Genomic DNA, 18,810 nt, shown 5'->3' with positions numbered 1-18,810 from the left:
CTTTGTGGGTGATTATTTTTTTGGGATTTTTTTATGTATGGCTGATAATTTAGACAACCCATTAGTGACCACTGAGTTGGAGCAATTGCCGTTAAGTGTCTGGCCCAAGGACATATACGCCCACAATGGTAGCAGCGTCAAGCCTGAATCCATTACTCTGGGTTACAGGCAGGCGCGCTAACCACTATACCACGGCGCCGGAGAATTTGTACCAAATGGCATAACAACATACGGTCTAGCCGAAGTCTTATTATTTTACGGTTATGTTGTATATTGAACATAATGCAGCAAGACGTCCGGATAGATGACGCCACGTTTTTGTAGTCGCTCGAATGTATCGAAAATGGCATCAGTGTTTTTAAATCTATACTGTACTGTACTATGTATTCGGGTAACCTTGGTCCGTCAGGCACTTCAGTTCCGTTTTTGAACTCGCTTTGTTTACGCGGTTTAATTAAAATACTATAGTTACCGGTAAAATTTAATAAACAAAATTTGTAAAACCATTAGATTTATATAGTTTTGTCACTAATAACATGAGACGGCGTGACTGAGTGGTAAAGGCGCTTGCATTGCAACCTAAGGATACTAGGTTCGATTCTCGATGTGTGTGCGATTGCGGCAACCTTTGTGGCGTGTTATACGTTAAGTGTTAGTAGTAGTTTCTTTATGGTTGCTCACAAACTGAGTATTCTAAGTTTGTTTCAGGATAATTAAACTTTCTTTATGTTTATTCAGATTGGTTCATCATAGACTTCTTCTTATTATGCTTTAGATTTTCATAATGTTGAGCACTCATAAAGAGAAATTGAGAACCAATCGCCACACACTCTGCAAGGAATTAGTTGTTGATGAATTGCTGCAAGAATTAATTGGAGAGGGAATATTTAATGACATTCTTGCTGATAGAGTTCTTTCGCATCAAAGGGTTTTAAAAAAAAATGTAAGACATCTTTTGCTAATACAATTGCATTATGTTTAGTAAAAAAATTATTTTGTTTTGTTTTTTCAGGTTGAGTTTTTAACCCTGCTGCCAGGACGTGGTCCTAATGCTTTTAATGCTTTTCGTATTGCACTGATAAACAGTGACCAATCTCATTTGGCTGAATTGTTGGATCCTGCACAGGGTGTGTCACAACCAAATGAAAGCAACGCAAATGACGGTTCGGGAGGACCTGAACTCTCAGCTTCTATTTTCCGCTTTGAAAGCATTGCAACAGCGAACTCAAATCTTCCTGGTACCAGTGGAACATCAGCACCACTATCCCGCCGAAGGCCAATGGAGAACACTGATCAAAGTTCTATCTATCTATCCCTGCATCTTCTCAGGTCATCTATGCAAATCAGGAAACACCACCTAAAAGAAATCGTGAATCCTCATCTTATATAGAGCAAATGGATGATGCACCATCTCCTACAGATTCACTAAGCAACATCCGTTCCACTGCTTCAGTACACTCATTGTTTTCAAGGTCCGATGTCCGCACACAATCTAACACTGCCATCAATCATATCAACACTGTGCAAAGCCCAACATCCACCAAAGCTGCTACATCGTACCAAATAAATTTGCACCAGGGCATGGACCTTTTTGACGGACCAACAGTATCAGATTTAACAGTTCGCAAATCCACACACCAGGTATTACATAACTTGTTTAGTAAACAAGATATTTAAAGTAAAATTACAGGGACCAAAGCTAGAATGAACAGGGAAATTTTCTGTCAAGCATTAAGTAAAAATTATTACTAATGCAAACAATAAGGTCAAAAAAGTTGATTACTTTATACATAATTACTCATGCCTTCTGAATATCAAGATGTTTAATGGCCCACCTATGGATTGGTTACCATAATTTAATTTGTAAGCAAATACTTTTCATCATTTCCAGCATCTTATGCAACACACGGACTGTTACCAAATGACAATGAGAGGCAGACCAAAGGGAGCAGCCTTGATTATTTCTGTTGAGAAATTTCACCCGGAAAGTGACTTGTTAAACAGAGAGGTAAGAGAGGGATCTTCTGAAGTATGATATTAAATTATAAAGTTCCATCTATGGACCACTAACTAGCCTTCTGTTTAAAAAACCCTATCTAACTAATCACCATGTATAAGAGGTAAAAACACAGTGACACGAAACATTTAATTATGCAGGGAAGTGAAAAAGACCGTGTCAGATTGGAACTTGTTTTGCAACAGATTGGTTTTCAATGTTATGTCTTAATCAATGGAACTGCTGAACAAATAGTTTCAACCTTACAGGTATGGTTGAACATCATGTGTTTGAAATGCATCTCTCTCAATTTTTTGTTTTCTGATCACATTTTCATGTTAATGTTTACTGCCTAAATGCACAATTCATATTTAGGCAATCGCATATATAATTTATTGAATCTTAATAATTAGACATTTGCCGAGCTGGAAGAGCACTATTACAATAGTTGCTCACTAGTGGCAGCAATGAGTCATGGAGATGCAGGTTGTTTCTATGGTAGTGACGGAGTATCTGTTGCCATTGACACTGTGGTGAACTTTTTCTCAAACCAAAATTGCCACTCACTTCAGAAGAAACCAAAGGTAGTAGGAACGTGAACTGGTTTTGCTGTTGTTGGTACCATGCTTATATACTGTATACGTAAACAGCTAGCCAAACGGCAATAAAATGTTATAATCAATTGATGTTTTTTACCAGATAATCTATTTCTGTGTGACGTGTGTGTGAACTTCTTAGTTCACAAAGTATTAATAAAACCGTTATCTAAATATTCTCTCTGCATCATACATTCGTATGCTTTTAATCTGAGTTACTGTTTTGCAGATCTTTCTCTTTCAAGCTTGCCAAGGCGATGAATATGATATGGGAGTGGATGAAGTGGATGGTCCTGTACAGGTAAACACTCAAATTCCTGTTCTGAAAGATTGTCCTTGAGTTTACCTGTATAGAAGTGTATAACATATGGAGTGAAAAGATTAAAAATTGTTAAATTATCGGTAACAGCATTCTTTATCTCACTTAGGCCCCAGTAGGTGATGTTGACAACACATCTACTTCTTCATCCAATGACCATATTAGGAACAAGCTGCCTCAAAAGTCCGACATGCTGATTGGTCAAGCTACCATGAAAGGCTTTGCTGCCATGAGGAACACTAAACACGGGAGTTGGTATATTCAAGCCTTTGTCAGGGTTAGTATCTCTACTTTTCTAATTAAGTTTTAAATTTAAACCAATCTTGTAACTCGTGTTTGTAGGTGTTGGCAAGACATGCATGCGACACAGATTTGCTTGACATGATGACCAAAGTCAACAACATACTTAAACACAAGGAGGGTTGGTGTCCTGGTTCTGTTTATCATAGGTTAGTTGAAATGATTTCTTATATTCTGTTGTTTGTTCCCTTGTTTGAATGGCTCAGGCTAAAAGATTTGAACGCCTTTTATCGACTTTACTCTGTTTCTCTGTTTTTTACTCTGTTTTGCTTTATTCATATGGTTTTTCTAAAAACGTTTTGTGCAATTTCTGAGTGCTATGATAAAAGTATTATATATATTATTGGGAAACAACTGGGCTAAATGACTATTCCAACATATTTTTCCCTGTAGGTGCAAAGTGATGCCTGAATTCAAGTCCAGCCTATCCAAAAAGCTTTACTTCTTTCCTGGGATATAATCTGAGTAGCCTTCAACATTTTTGTATTTTTATATGAAGCTTACGTTTTTAAACCCATAAAACTCCCCTCTGTATTTATATATAAGTCTCAAACTTTTTACCAGATTTTAAGTCTACTGAAACTGGACTCAGCATTTTATACAAAAAAAAACCTGTTTTTATATTTTGGTTGAAACTTCTTATTTCATATGCAACTGATATTGCTGAAACAAAATTTCCTACTGGTATGGTGTCTCTTCAAACAATCTACAAACCACAGCTGTACATATTTACACATCTTGCCCGCTAAACTCAACAATCATCATTTTTGCTGCCCATTCCAAATTTGAACACTGCCAGAAACGTTCTCAAAACTGAAATGTTACTTGAATGAACTGAAATGTAAAACTTGTGGACATTGTGAACCATATCCTGTTATTTTAAATGCGTAGTTCAATAAAATGTGAAAAAGTATTTGCAACCAGTAACTATATTATTCTATTTATGACTTCCCAAAGAAACAGGCACATAAAACAGGGGGGTATAAAAAAGATTTTTTACCAGACGAGCAAGTTCAAGTAATAACTAATTGTTCCACCAAGAGCCTATTATACAAAACTTCTTGCCAACATGTGGGATTAGAAAACAAACAAACTCACAGTTGGATTTGTTGTAGTCAAATTTTGCTCAAAAACCCACACATTTCCTGTTCAAACTGTTGCTTACTTTAGTCCTGAGTAAAAGCTTGTATCATGAAAATCCTTTAGAACACCATACAAGCAGATTTGTTCCATAGCAAGTTCTGACCACTAATCTATCTCTTGTATCTGTCCATTGATAGACTGATAACAATGGTAGCAGCAAGATTTGACTACTATCTTCCTGTTATGAGGCATGCAGTCTGAGCTAATGCCATGACACTGTACCTGCATTTTCCAAACATAAAAGAACAACACAGGTATAAAGTTTTGGGTACATTGTATACAGAACCAACCTACATGGATGTAACAAAGCTGGGCAATTTTTAGAAATTTAGATAAGCGAGTATTAAGGGTTGAGTAAATGCGACAGTTGGATTATTTTTAGGTGTGTGCGAAATGTCATCACCAGCACTAAATCACACTACATGCATTCAAAGGATTTACAAACGTTTTTGACATTATCACACTTAAGGGTAAATAGATTAAGTTAAATTCATTGAAAGACTGGTAAGTCTATATTACTATATGTACAAAACAACATCACATAGTCAAAAACAAAATTTTGCACTTGCAATTAACTTCGGACTGATGTTTTACTCCACACAGTAACGCCTTGTCCATTCTTGTGCAGTTTTACAATATTTCGCTCGGTCTGTTTTATACAACTTGGCTATTTCTGGTACTAGTGGGTCATCAGGATTAGGGTCACTCAAAAGTGAACTTATTGAAAGCAGTACTATAACAAAAATAATATCAACTGTTAAATAAACCATATTAGTGAGTTTTAAAAACTAGCCAAAAAAAAGTTAGTCATCTAATTTTTTCTATAGGCTATAAAGCACTATAATTTTTTCATTTTTCTTATAGTTGACTATCTTTTTTTGTGTTAAAATTTTACAAAACCTGAAATAATCATTTTACCATTATGCTTTTGAAAAGAGCTCTAACCGATGCTATTATATGATAAATACAAAGAAAGTAATAAAACACAACCAAATAAAAAAAAGTGATGCCAAAAAGCACCCTTAAAGTATGTATGTATGACATACCAACCTTTGGCTACTGTTAAAGCTGGTGACCATTGTGAGCGCAGGATATCAAGACAAATGCTTCCATTTGCATTTATGTTGGGGTGATAGATTTTAGTTATAAAGGAAACCTATACAAAAGATATAGAATAATAAACCCGGCGCCATTTTGGGCAAAACATTGTTTATTTAAAGTTAATAATACCAATGAACAACTAGATCACAGGCTTAATCTCTTTATTTGACAGATGGTCTAGGCAAGACTCACAAATAGATGTGAGCACTACCTCAAAAATGTCCCGTCCACAGCTGGACCTGGCTTATATAAGAAAATCTTTTTTTTAAACCTTAACAATTCGGGAAAAAAAATCCCAGGTCGTTTGTAATCAATCTTATGAATTAGCAACAAAGATAGCAGAAATTTGCTCAAAAACATATTTCAATCAGAATTCTGTATAAAATTGTAAAAATGTCCCCCATACAAAAAGCAAATATTTTAACCTGGAACCTGGGTAGTTGGGTTACACTGTTTTAAAACTTACCTTTGGTGGTTTAAATGGATAATCTGTAGGAAAGTGTATGCTAAGAAAAAATACCCCTCCTGAAAATGGAGTCTCACACTAGGAAAAAAAGGTTAAAGATTAACCAAACTTTGCCAAAGGTAGTTATTACACAAGCACTTACTGGACCGGTAATTGTGGCTTGCCAATGAAAATCTGTGAAATAATAATTTAAAATAAGTAAATTTTATTATAAAAGAAAGATTTGATAACGGGTAGAACCAAACAGCATGGTTGTTGAGGTACATCTCAGACCTGACCATATGTGACTTAAGTGCTATTACCGAATCTTACCCCCAAAGCCCTATCACCTAATGTATTGTAAAATCTGTAATGTCAACAAGATTCTTTACTAGTACTGTGTCTTGTATCATGATTAAATAATTGTTTGTTTTTCTAATTAACCCATTTACACAACTTGAAAAAACTCACTTGAAAATGATATAAATTTGACACAAAATTGTGAAAATGACATAAATTTAACATTAGTGAAAATATATTAACTTCTTACAGTCTTCACCAACAGGGCCCGCACTACAGTGTGATGGTGGGTCGCGATTTAAGTCCTGAAGCTCCTAAAAAAAACAAACATTTAACAAACACATTTCGTTTTCATGTTAAAATGTATATATATGAATAGTGATTACAGTAAAAAAACGTAACACTGTCAAATTGAACAGATTTATAGCCAACTTAATTTGTCATTTTCGAATAAAATTAAATATTATTACCTTTGTAATTCGTTTTAAAGCCATTTTAATATATATATATCAGTTCTTTTCCTATAGATTCCCTAGAATCCTCTGTTTCTGTTAATAAAACCGTTTTTTTAACACCGTAATAGTTTACGAAACACACCAACATAAATATTTCACGTATTTTAAACAGTAAAACTCATGTTATGAACTTCAACCTTAACAAAATACGATCAAGAAGACAATGTATTTTTATACACGTCCCGTTAGTTTTGATGAGAAAGAGTTGCACAGTCATACGTAAACGAGAAAGTTCCTCTGGAACTTCCTTTTACATAAGTTTTATGTAATGCTTACGCCATCAAACGACGACCTTGTTACGCATATAAATTACGCCACCCCGAGCTCTTCGTTACGACTTTACTGTGGAGAAACACCACCAAACTAATCAACACGCTTACACTTCTTCTATTTTAGTAGTTATACATGTTTGCGCGGATTTTTCTAAATACTTTTTCTAAAATACCTGAAGTACAAACCGCTAATGTAAGCTGAATCTCTGACTCTATCTACTAATCTAACCTCTTAAAAAAATAATTTGGAGAACACATGTCATTTCAAGGTTATGTTTAAATTCACAATTCCAATATTCTGAACACGACAGTATGGGAAGAAGAATGAGAATTGAAGCAGCCCAAACCGATGGCTACGTTAAAATTAACATGCAATTTAAACTTGGCAGAAAAACATGTTATACAAAGCCAATAAATAAACAAGAAAACTTCTGTCAGAAAGAAACAAAAGTCAATTTTTATTCACAGCAGAAGTTTAATGAAAACTTCTGTCAAATAGTAGAAGTTACAATTTGAATTAAAGTTAAAAACTGTCAAGAAAAATTACTCATCATATAATATAATTGGCAACTCCTGCATCAGTGCTCAGAAAATACAAGATGGTGGACAGCTAAGATGAACTGTTAGTTTTACTGATATTTTGGACAAACGCTTCTACATTCAAATACTAATTATGTTAAAATGCAAATCGCCAAGCTAAGAGAACTAAAACAGACAGACACTGTACTGATTACATTTCATGTGTTAGTTTGTAGCATACTTTCTGGTCCATTCCCTTGCCAAATCATTATATTTGCTTCGGTCGTTCTTAAACACCCTTGCAATATCTGGCACCAATGGGTCATCAGGGTTGGGATCACAAAGCAAAGAACAGATTGATAAAAGAACTAAAAAGATACAAGTATGGAAATAAAAATACAGCATTCAAAAGATTTAAAAATTTAAATTCACTTTAATCTAAATAGAAAAAAAATTAATCTCTCTGTGTTATTGCAGTACCTTTTTAACTCATATGTTACAACGGTAGTAGACTGTATTAGTTATATTTTTTATAGAAAAATGCTTAACCTTTAGCCACTGTTAGAGCCGGTGACCACTGTGAACGCAAAATATCAAGACAGATGCTTCCGTTGCTGTTTATGTTCGGATGATAGATTTTAGTTGAAAATGCGACCTGAAAAAAAGCTCCAAAGGTTAACACAACAATATGTAGTGCCAGTAAAGGTTTGGTATGACATTTTAGGTAATTATTTTCGTTATCTTACTAAAAAAATTAGTTTGATTTAATGATAAAGTCACCCAAAAAAAAAATGACACAATGATACAAAACATAAAGAGTTTACGTTTTATTAAAATTGATTATTTTAGTTAACACTCACTTTTGGTGGCTTAAATGGATAGTCGGTTGGAAAATGAATTGACAAGAAGAAAACACCCCCTTGGTATGGGGAATCACTCTAAAAGTAAATGATGTATTAAGTAAAATTTGTATACCATTTCTACTAAGTGTTTAAATAAATCCTTCCAACATAGTTGCTGGCTTGCTGCACATGTAGCAATACTTTCATTTTTTACACAAAATAGTTTAGAATGAAACATTAAGAACTAAAAATAAATATAGGGTTACTTATAATGAATATAGATACTTACAGGGCCCATTATAGTTGCTTGCCACTGGAACACTAAGGAAAAATGCTCATTAGTGTCAAATGACCTAATTAACCTAATTATTCATAGCGCACATATGTCCATTGTCATTGTTGTAAAATGTTAAAACCACAAATTAAGTGTAGGTAGCCGAATTATTAAAACAGGGGGAAAACTGTTGTGGTTGTATGAATTGTGTTCATTGAAAACGCAATTTATGACTTGTGTGAAATGTTGTTGTATTGTGAATGTGAATCTATACAAATTCATAATGTTACGTTCATTATCTTTATCACAAGGAACACTGGTACGTTATCAGCATCTTTAACACATAGATAAACATTAATTAGACTAGGTGCCTCTTGTAAACTGGCACATCTCTTGTGCGCATTTGGTAAATATTTCACATTTTCAAATTGCAGTTAAAATATTATCGCATATAAAGCAGAATAATGACTTACAATCGTCACCAACTGGACCAGCACTGCATTGAGCGGGTGGGTCACGAGAAATGTCGGCTAATTCCTGTCAAAAAATCATAAATCAATTAATTGGTGAAACATTTAGAAACAACACACATCATAGTAACTGTAATAACACGTTGTGGATGGAAGTAAAAAACTTACCTTATTAATTCTTTTAAGTGCCATTTTGATTGTTTTGTGTGTTTATTTTAACTTCTAATTCACCTCACAAACAATGCAGTGTCGTTTTAAAAAAAGATACCTACAAACCAATTGATTTATATACTGAACTGTGAAACACTTGTATTAACCAATCATGCCGCCTCGCCTATATACTGCCATTTGCAAACACAAGTATCCAGCACCGTTGTTCCGTTTCTCTTGCGCCCTTGCGCCACCTTTCGAGTACGACCTTTATTAGGGGCGGTTTATTTCATTGCTTTTTTGGACGTTTACTTAAGCTTTTGTGTTTTATTCTAAAATAAAACTTCCGTTGTGATGCTATATCAGACTACCAAAGCTGCAAATACGGTATGATTTACTGAAAGTTCTGTTAAGAATACACATTCCCTAAGGCGTAAACTGTATAGAAACTTTAGGACGCACAAAAGTTGAACACCAAAACTAGATTACTCAATCTCTTTCCTTCATTCTCTTTCGTCGCCGTTAGGTTTATACTCTTTGGTAACAGATAACTCTAAATTCGGCATAAATTTAAACAGAACTATATCTCTGCTAAATAAACTACTCAATGCTTCCAAACTAGAGAATTTTGTTTGTATACCAGAAGAAAAATCTTACAGAATTGATTGGGCAAACACATAAACGATACAAAATTTAACAATGATTAGTGCTAAACAACTCTAACGTGAATTATTAACGTGGTACAGTTGGAAAAATAAAAGCATTATATAATAAATGTAACTTTACAGTAATCTTGCTTTTAGCAGATGTTTTACAATTAAATCAAGTCATTTAAAATATGTGATAGAGGAATTTATTTACATAAAAAAAAGGTTCTACAAGAGACTTTATTTAGCATGCTTCTGGGTCCACTCGGTGGCAATTTGTTTGTACTTTTTAATGTCAGTTTTATACATCCGTGCAATGTCTGGTACAAGAGGGTCATCTGGATTTGGGTCGCAGAGCAATGAACTGATGGACAAGAGAACTAAAAAAATAACCATATGCATATTAGATATACATATTAGATTCAGGATGTTAAAAAAAATAACAGCTGCAGCTACCAATGAGACTACTAACAATAACAAAGAATCTGGTTTTGTGTCCATTAAAATAGAAAACATAATTAAGAGTCAAGACAACTTCCTTTTTTGACCTTAGAACTGTTATTTTAAATTGCATGGCATATGATACCTCCTACACAATAGCTTTGAATAAAGTAGTAATATTAAATATGATGAACAACATTGAAAGCTAACTTCTATATTACACCATATTAAGCGTGAGACAAATCATCTAACCTTTGGAAAGAGTTAATGCTGGCGACCATTGCGAGCGCAGGATATCAAGACAGATGCTTCCATTGCCGTTTATGTTGGGGTGGTAGATTTTAGTTGTAAATGATATCTATTAAAACAATGGTTGTTCAAATCTTACTAAACTTTGAACACAAACTTACTTTTGGTGGCTTAAACGGGTAGTCTGTAGGGAAATGTACATTAAGAAAAAACACACCACCTTGAAATGGAGATGTGTCCTGAATTAAAGCAAACAAATTAGTAAAAGTATAAATAACCAAACACTTAATAAACTTACTGGTCCCATGATGGATGCTTGCCAGTGAAACACTGAAACAAATAAAAGAGAATTAAACAACAAGATTATGACAACAGAAAACTTTTTTGTAAAGAGTAAGCAAATTAAAAATGGTAGAGACTTATGCTTATGTTATATAGAAGATCTTTTCTTGTGCTTAAAGATAAATGTTTAACATCTTATACTCTAATATATGAACCTTAACATGATATTGCGATTTTTTTTTCTATTCTAAAAGGGTTAAGGTGCTACTACAACTAAAATTTGGGGACCCAGAATATATTTTTTAAAGAGTAGTAAATTTTTGGGTATGTTATAAAGAAACACATTTTATTTCTTTTTCAAAACAACTGGAAACAATTATGTCATTTAATATTAACTTACAATCATCCCCAACAGGTCCAGCAGTGTATTGTGATGAGGGTTCTCGGTTTAAATCTTGTAATTCCTACAGAAAAATATATTGACACATGTTTGAACGTGCAAGTCTGAATATAATAATAAGTTACAACTTTTAATTTTTCTTAAATTAATGCACACAAAATATTAATTCAGTTTGTATTACAAATCAAATATTCTAATCTACCATATTTGCCAAGTAATAAAGTTACTGGTAAGAAGACAAAGTAAATAATAAATATGCATACCCTGTTTATTCTTTTTAATGCCATGATGGAACAAATGTGCGCTGGTACTTCAGGGTTAAAGGTTTCTGAACAAAACAAAGCAATTACAATCAAACAATCTTGCCTTTTAATTACTAGACAGTGTTAGATATCATTGAAGGACCAACGTTTGTCTATCGACTAAGGTTTAAGTGTCTTGTCGCGAACCAACGTAAGTGTCTTGTCCCGAGATACATATGATAGCAGCGTCAAGACAGGCACACTAAACATTGTGCCACGGCCGTGGAATGTCTAGCCGTATGCCAGACGAAATGTCGGTCGTTTAAGGTCAAAAACACAACAATTGCCAGACTTCTAAGTATACACATGGCCAGAAACCACCAACTGCATATATAAATGAAAAACATTTTACATAGTATCAAGTCCATACTTGCCTTATTTTAGGTTTGCCAAGGCGTTATTCCATTTAAGTAAACATCAAACTTATACAGGAATTAGGCAATTACGTCATATGAGAAAACTTCCTTTACCCGAAGCCGGAGAATGTTCGAATTGAATCGAATATTGAAGAATTTTGTGTATAGAAAATTAATTAAACATAAATTACAAACTTACTGTTTTCTATTGGTTAGAAACCGGTCACCAAGTGAATCCACGTACAAGAAGTCGTTGTCGTTTTCATATACTTCCCGTTTAAAACCATAGATACCTAGTAAACATAGAAAAGTAAAGGTACGTTAACTACGTATTAAAAGTAAATTTGTTTCGTAAACTATAACTTTAAAGTTCAACTTTATTGCTCGGAAGTTTGCAAATTTGAATATAAATTTGAATGTATTGTGATCAGATTTTATTTTATAACATTTTTCTTCGTAAATTTACATGGTTGGTGTTCTCTAATTTCCGGCTTATTCGTTTTAAATTGTCTGTTTTCGTTTGTTTAGAAGAGTTACATCGTTATGAAAACTCGACACGAAATATCGGCATGTTTATTGTACACGAAAGAACGAAGAAGAATGCAGCACCCGTGGTTTCGTTTCCTTTTTCAGGATGTTTCCATTTAAGCGGCCCAAAACTCATTTTACATTTAGTGAATGGAAGAGTTTGTAATGAAATTTCTAATCAGCATTTTTCCATCGCGAAAACGAGCTTGTATGAAATCGCATGTAATATCATGGGAGTATTCATCACGTGACATCATGTGATTCCACAGCAGACAGCTTTAATGAATTGTCTTATTAATTATAAACACCGACATGAGTTGAATGTTACCATATCTGTGGGTTAGCAAATTTTATTTATTATTCAGAGAGATAGGGATAACCTAAGACTTTAAGCATTATGGAAATGTTAATATTCATGTTAGTTCTTACGTACGCTGCTCAAACTTATGCAGTTGGACAATGTCCAAACATAACTGGAAAAATCCTGCAGCGAATGCCAGATCTTGACAAGAAAATGTATAGCTACAAAATACAGATAAACGTCCCTGGTCAGTATTTGTTGTTGCTTATACTTGTCTGGTTATGGAGTCCATCAATTATTCAATATATATACATTTAATTTTTACTTGATTGCGTTTTTTATATACTGTTTGTTTTACTATGGAGATGTCAGAAACAGTATATTTTGAATCTTGCAACCATGTTCTTGTCCTATATTTTACTGAGTATTCATTTTTTATACATAGAACAACAATAACAACAACTGGACTTCACTAATATAGACCTAATATTTGTTACAGCCTTATCAAAGACCCTTGATGGATTGGAATTCTATGACCATGTCAATGGAACTGTTTTCCTTTTCCTTGATCAAATTAAAGATGGAAAACGTTGTTCCAACAAAGTGATGTATGATTATCAAAACAACCAAACTTTCAAAGTGAACGGTACATTTTTATTTTAACCTTGTTTTAAGTTGGTATTTTATTATGAGATACAAACCAATTTTGTACACTGAAATACTGTACTTGATTGAAGCATGTATGTGTAGGTCCTAGTTAGTGCACATAATCACTTTGTATACGAAAATGAAGCACCTAAGTAGCATATCATTTACAATTACAACATATAACATGTACACATCCTGTTAAAACAGAGATTACAAAGCAATGTGATGTCAGCAACCTCACCTCCACTATTGAGCAAATGTCCCTGTTTGGTGCTGGAGTTGAAAATGGACCAGACAGCGTGAAGAATTCCTTTTTGTGGAATGCTGGTTACAATTCAACATATGAGGTAAGCAGAAAATCAGTTTAATTAGGTAACTCAAGCTTTTTACACCCACGGAGTTGTTTTCAAGATAGATGTAAGGCTTTAATGCAGTATAGTCGATTGCACCGGATTTGAAAACAATCTTTATGTTTCAGGGTAATGTTACAGTGGATGGTATCATTACTGACCATTACCAGACATGCTTGACATTTGAAAATAATACAGTCACGTACTTGGTTGATGTTTACTTCAGCATGCACAACTGGACAATGCCAGCTGCGCAACGAGCACCTGTTAAACTCACCTTGCAAGTAAGTTTGTAATTCATGAATAAAAATTTAAAAAATCATGCAATGTATATTTTGGGATCAACAGCCATGCTTTTGAATTGACATTCTTTCCCACACTTTTTATCCATAAGCATATTTTAACAACTGTTGTTTTGTTGTTGATTCCCTTATCTTCGTTTTTTTTAAATAGCATGATCTTCAAAACATTAGGTTAGCTGTGCCAGTGTACTCCACTACTCTTAACTCCCTGCATATATAGTTTTACAATACATCTTCAATCAGGCTTTAACCACTGCTCCAAATGGAACCACCACTTCTCAAGCGTATGTGTACAAGTTTTCTGATTTTCACACATCAAATGCAACTGATAGCTGGACTCCTACAAGACCCTTTGGAATGATTTGCAAAGGTATGAATATTTTTAAATATATTAAACCTATCTTTTTTTTAAACATAGTGAGTTACATTTTATAAATTGCCGTAGAACCATTCAAATTCCTAACCATTAAATTTCATAATAAAAAACCAACAATTATCTTTATTCCTTGCAATTGTTTTACTTTTCAGGCAGAAAAGACAAGCCCAGAAGTGAAATCAAGGTTTACTCTGAGCAACACACACTTAAATTCGAGGTGTACACCTCATTGGCATCTAGTACCATCGTAACAGCAGAAATTGTTGAATATTATGACAAAATAAATAATTTCTTCAGAGTTGACCTTATGTATGGACAAGGAGAATCTGCTTTCCACAGCAAAATGTAAATAGAAGTTTGTAACAAGTAAATTTAATCCACTTCTATACCTCGAATGTAAACCTAAATGTAACGACATTCATAAAATCAAGTTTATTCAATGAGTCTTGACGAGTGTATCATTAACATACAACACCATTTACTCTAATATGGTCCATGCAGCCAGTTCCCATGGTGTGCAATTAGACACTGGTGTTATCACAATACATCCAATATTCCATATTATCTCCGCTCTAACCAATTCAATTTCAATATTTTTCTCTCACCTTTTTAGAGTCCATGATTTCAACCAGGGTCTTGCCTTCAATCAAACCAGCTCAGGTGTTTGCCAAATCACCCCCATACCTATTAATTCATCATACATAGATGCAGAAGCCAACAAAACTTCTCATCTGGTAAATGATTTTTCAACAATAAAATGAACATTTCTTGAAATTTAAACATTACAAATACATATATTATATAGATACTATTATTTACCAAAAAGCGAATATTATAGTAAACATTTTTTCTTAGGTTCATCTGAAACAGATGGGGGCATTTGTAGATGCTACTAAACCTGCATATGGAGGTCTTGGAATGTACAAAGGAATTGCAGCTGATATTTGGATTGGCACTAAACCAGTGGTATGGAATTAAGTTTAAACACTACCTGATAAAGAATGCTATATCTATATATCTTAATATATTAATGAATTGATGTAACTTGGTTGGCCTATCCTCTCGTGGCAGGGCAATGACAGCCCTTCTACGGTTGTTCTATTTCAAACACCACAAACCTGCTTATAAGTTACTATGTATATATGTAACTTTGTGTGAGATTTTTTTTATCTTTTGTTGTGTTTACTGTTACATCAAAAACACATATATCACTAATAATATAAATGCTAATTTTCCCTAAACTATTTCTTTGTGTCATATTTTTTAGAATGCCCCATATGGTGTTTTCTACCCTGGCAATAATGAATATCTCTACTTGACCATGTACACAGCTAACTTGAATGGACATGGTACACTCATAGGAATTGACCAGACAGTAATTAGTGAGGTAAGATATTATTTATCCATTGAAAGTCGCACTCGCATAATTTAGCAAATCCCTTTTGAAGTTATTCTATTTTATGTGGGGGACACCCTGAATGCTTTGATTCATCATTGACCAACAGGTTTGAGCAATGTCAGTTGTGTCTTGCAAAGGCATTAACAAGCATCAAAAGTTGGTATCTTTCGGTTACGATGTGCCTACTAACCACTGGGCCATTTGCCAGATAAAAAAATTACAGTAGCTCAGTGGGATATATTACCTGGTAGCAGATATAAATTAGTAGCAAACTTTGAATATACTTTTTACCAACTATTGGTGAAAGATTTCTTGATCAATATTTAATGTGCATACAAAACATTCTTTTTTCCAGGTTAACGCAACCACCAACCTCACAGTTAAGCAGCATCTTTATGCGTACGACTCCGGTCGTGGAATCAATGATTTGAATGTATTCGATGTTTCACAGTGTTACAATCAATCTCTCAAGACAACAGTAGTCATGAAGTTCCCTGGAGAACAATATCATCAAATCCTTATGAACTACCCGTCTTTCCAAAGTGAGCAACTTGTTTAACTTGTGCAATTGAAAATTTTACGTATTCTTTGTTCTTTAAAAGAAGTAAATAGGAATAAAGCCAACTGCTAGAATTCCTAGGCCAAGGCATTACTCATAAAGTTAGATATGTAGCAACTCGTAAGTTGGTGTGAGATGTATAAAACATAACATGTTAATATGACTGTTATTGCTTGCCACGTCAGGGTTCCATTCATGTCAATATGCCATTCACCACAAAATGATTACTTTTTACAGAGGCTATCATCCAGGAAGTTGGAAAGCAAGCTGGGTTGCCATTCTATCGAATCTCATCTCATGTTTTTGTCACCAGCACATTGGAACTAGATACTGACTCACAAAACGTGACGCGACTGTTTGTGTGGGTTACATTACTTGGTGTACCGGATGTACAAGGTGCTTGTCTAATTTCCTTGTGTTTATATTCCTATGCAAGAAGTCTCTTGGATAAAAAGGCTACCAAGCCTAATTTCATTTGTGCACATAGTACTATATACTTAAGCTCAACAAAAGCTGCATGGCTGTATATTGACTTGCCAACATTTTAGAACTAGTTAAATAAATGATGTCCAATAAAACCTTTTTTTTTATTTCAGGTGACTCAGAGACAATGGTCCCACAAGCTAGTTTGGAATCTGCAATGTCAAAACTGAAAGCAGCAGTTGCTGATAATTTTATTGTCACCTTTAATACAACAGCTTCTCCAGTAAGTAAATAGATTTTAAATCATAATTGCTATATTTAAGTGATTAATATAATTTCTTCTAAAAAAAATGTAAATTTCATTTTCTTTTACGAAAATAGTGACCTACTCCATATTTTATGTTATGCTTGGTAGCAACAACAGCACCATAATTTTGTAATATTTCAAAACAAACTTAGAATAATTTCTATATTTGAAAACACACAGATCTCTTTGACTGCATTGCGCAACTTCCTTAAAACTGACCAGGAGCTTCTAGCCCCACCCCCAGAATGCCCAGACACCCCCAACCCACCAGCAGCAAAGGGATTAACAACAGGAGAAACAGTTGGCTTGGCAATTGGCATGGTTGTGCTTGGTATAATGCTCAGCTGCGGTGTTATGATTTGGAGAGGACGTAGATCCAATCGCCAGTATGCCTACACCATGCAGGATTAATCACATATCATACACTGCAGCATAGCTTGCCTTATTTCTAACACTGGATATAAATAAGTTTGGACCAACGTTGCCACTTCCTTTTTCACTTGAACTACTTTGTTGTGTAATATGTTGTTAAACTCACTCTGTACATGCTTTGTCACATACTTCACCTGCTGTAAATTACTTAAACTCAAAATGCATCAAAGTGTAGTACTTCTAAATCCATACACTTTATTAATACAGTTTATTAACTTCTTTCTTTTCACTTTTATGCTAAATACTTTCTACTTAAAGTTCATTTCCACAATCCATATACTCTCTTCACACATACAAAACACAGAAACACAAATATTTTGTTCACTCACACAAATATTCTGCACCGCTCCTATTCTGTTGCCAATACAGCTTTTGTATTCTTTACCACTCATTCTAAAATTCTGCCTGTTTAGTAATGCATATACAAATAGACTCAAAGATACTGTTAATATAGTTTCTGCAAAAATAATAATTTTTTTCACAGGTTTTCACTGTCTACCTTCTGAAGGTTATCTGTACCATGTAGCTTGCTCTAACATTGCAAAGGCAATTTTTGAATTGAGTTTTAATTTATTTAACCCATAGAAGCCCTTAGTTTCAGCAGTAGTTTTGCGCTTTTTTCCATGCTTGTGTAATATGCTTTATAACGTGGTCAACTTAAAAGACATGCTTATAGTTTTAAAGGGAAAAAACATTTGATTTACCTAGCTATAGCCTTATGAGCAGGGTTTGGCTTTTTGGTGACCATTACTTCACGTCTGTAGTGGTAAAACTCCCACACTAGTGATGGATTCCTGCTAAATGCATCAGGATTTGCCAACTCTTGAGCTGCATACTTCCTCCAGAACCCACCAGCGCCACGGAAAGTAGGGACACCACTTTCAGCACTCACTCCAGCTCCAGAAAGAATGAGAACGTTTTTTGAGTTTTTTACTTCTGCTTGAAAAGCTGCCATATCAGAACTTGGACGAGACATACTAAATGAAATATTCTTTCTTGATAAACGTTGCAGCAAGTAACGGTAAGTTAATTTTACACAGTTTAAAACTCCTACCATGTCCTAAAAACGAACAGAAAGTATAAGTTAACCAATTAAAACGGACCAGTATAATTAGTTCGTGGTTATAGGGATTAGGGGTTAGCAAATAAGGTGGGGGGACTCTTTACTAGCACCTATAATTATTGGTTCTGTATAATGTTTGTATAACCAAAGATTAAATACAGTAACTATTCCTGTTCTGGTCGTACTTATTCAATATGATAAAG

General features: G+C 34.1%; 6 protein-coding genes and 1 pseudogene across 7 annotated transcripts in view; 3 read left to right on the top strand and 4 right to left on the bottom strand.

The window, feature by feature from the left end:
- The first annotated feature begins 716 nt into the window (after positions 1-716).
- On the top strand, positions 717-4,131 carry LOC100177955 (caspase-2). Its single transcript, XM_002129091.5, has 9 exons — positions 717-943; positions 1,013-1,641; positions 1,892-2,008; positions 2,158-2,265; positions 2,410-2,580; positions 2,822-2,893; positions 3,021-3,188; positions 3,254-3,360; positions 3,605-4,131. Exons 2-9 carry the CDS (start codon positions 1,396-1,398, stop codon positions 3,669-3,671), a joined length of 1,056 nt encoding a protein of 351 aa, XP_002129127.1. The 5' UTR covers positions 717-943; positions 1,013-1,395; the 3' UTR covers positions 3,672-4,131.
- Positions 785-1,390, top strand: LOC104266349. Its single transcript, XM_009862289.1, has 2 exons — positions 785-943; positions 1,013-1,390. Exons 1-2 carry the CDS (start codon positions 785-787, stop codon positions 1,388-1,390), a joined length of 537 nt encoding a protein of 178 aa, XP_009860591.1.
- A 480-nt stretch (positions 4,132-4,611) lies between the features above and the next one.
- Positions 4,612-6,825, bottom strand: LOC100175624 (ubiquitin-conjugating enzyme E2-17 kDa). Its single transcript, XM_002129345.4, has 6 exons — positions 6,671-6,825; positions 6,451-6,514; positions 6,064-6,095; positions 5,922-5,999; positions 5,405-5,510; positions 4,612-5,087 (listed from the first exon to the last, which is right to left on the bottom strand). The coding sequence occupies exons 1-6, from the start codon at positions 6,692-6,694 to the stop codon at positions 4,945-4,947; spliced, it is 447 nt and encodes a 148-aa protein (XP_002129381.1). The 5' UTR covers positions 6,695-6,825; the 3' UTR covers positions 4,612-4,944.
- Positions 6,826-7,246: 421 nt separating this feature from the next.
- On the bottom strand, positions 7,247-9,437 carry LOC100185831 (ubiquitin-conjugating enzyme E2-17 kDa). Its single transcript, XM_002129303.5, has 6 exons — positions 9,261-9,437; positions 9,096-9,159; positions 8,638-8,669; positions 8,367-8,444; positions 8,056-8,161; positions 7,247-7,874 (listed from the first exon to the last, which is right to left on the bottom strand). Exons 1-6 carry the CDS (start codon positions 9,282-9,284, stop codon positions 7,732-7,734), a joined length of 447 nt encoding a protein of 148 aa, XP_002129339.1. The 5' UTR covers positions 9,285-9,437; the 3' UTR covers positions 7,247-7,731.
- A 416-nt stretch (positions 9,438-9,853) lies between these two features.
- Positions 9,854-12,426, bottom strand: LOC100183458 (ubiquitin-conjugating enzyme E2-17 kDa). 2 transcript variants are annotated; one of them, XM_002129385.2, is made up of 8 exons: positions 12,386-12,426; positions 12,119-12,212; positions 11,525-11,589; positions 11,262-11,325; positions 10,878-10,909; positions 10,741-10,818; positions 10,583-10,688; positions 9,854-10,269 (listed from the first exon to the last, which is right to left on the bottom strand). In XM_002129385.2, exons 3-8 carry the CDS (start codon positions 11,546-11,548, stop codon positions 10,130-10,132), a joined length of 444 nt encoding a protein of 147 aa, XP_002129421.1. In that variant the 5' UTR covers positions 11,549-11,589; positions 12,119-12,212; positions 12,386-12,426; the 3' UTR covers positions 9,854-10,129. The 2 variants fall into 2 exon arrangements, with proteins under 2 accessions (XP_002129421.1, XP_004226740.1); XM_004226692.1 differs by lacking the exons at positions 12,119-12,212; positions 12,386-12,426 and adding an exon at positions 11,938-12,118.
- A 368-nt stretch (positions 12,427-12,794) lies between these two features.
- The window catches only part of LOC100181108, a gene marked incomplete in the record, with an annotated part of 6,457 nt that continues 441 nt past the window's right edge, over positions 12,795-18,810 (top strand). The window contains 13 exon segments of the mRNA XM_026836982.1: positions 12,795-12,995; positions 13,248-13,394; positions 13,604-13,743; positions 13,875-14,030; positions 14,292-14,418; positions 14,577-14,769; positions 15,038-15,158; positions 15,280-15,390; positions 15,692-15,811; positions 16,179-16,365; positions 16,620-16,778; positions 16,979-17,088; positions 17,293-18,094. Coding sequence (XP_026692783.1) covers positions 12,845-12,995; positions 13,248-13,394; positions 13,604-13,743; positions 13,875-14,030; positions 14,292-14,418; positions 14,577-14,769; positions 15,038-15,158; positions 15,280-15,390; positions 15,692-15,811; positions 16,179-16,365; positions 16,620-16,778; positions 16,979-17,088; positions 17,293-17,523 — 1,953 coding nt within the window.
- On the bottom strand, positions 17,793-18,520 carry LOC104266348 (annotated as a pseudogene).

The sequence above is a fragment of the Ciona intestinalis genome, chromosome 12, assembly GCF_000224145.3.
Source record: "Ciona intestinalis chromosome 12, KH, whole genome shotgun sequence".
NCBI classification, from domain to species: Eukaryota; Metazoa; Chordata; class Ascidiacea; order Phlebobranchia; family Cionidae; genus Ciona; species Ciona intestinalis.
The sequence above is the reverse complement of the archived record's forward strand: the minus strand, read 5'-3'. Positions and strand labels throughout refer to the sequence as shown.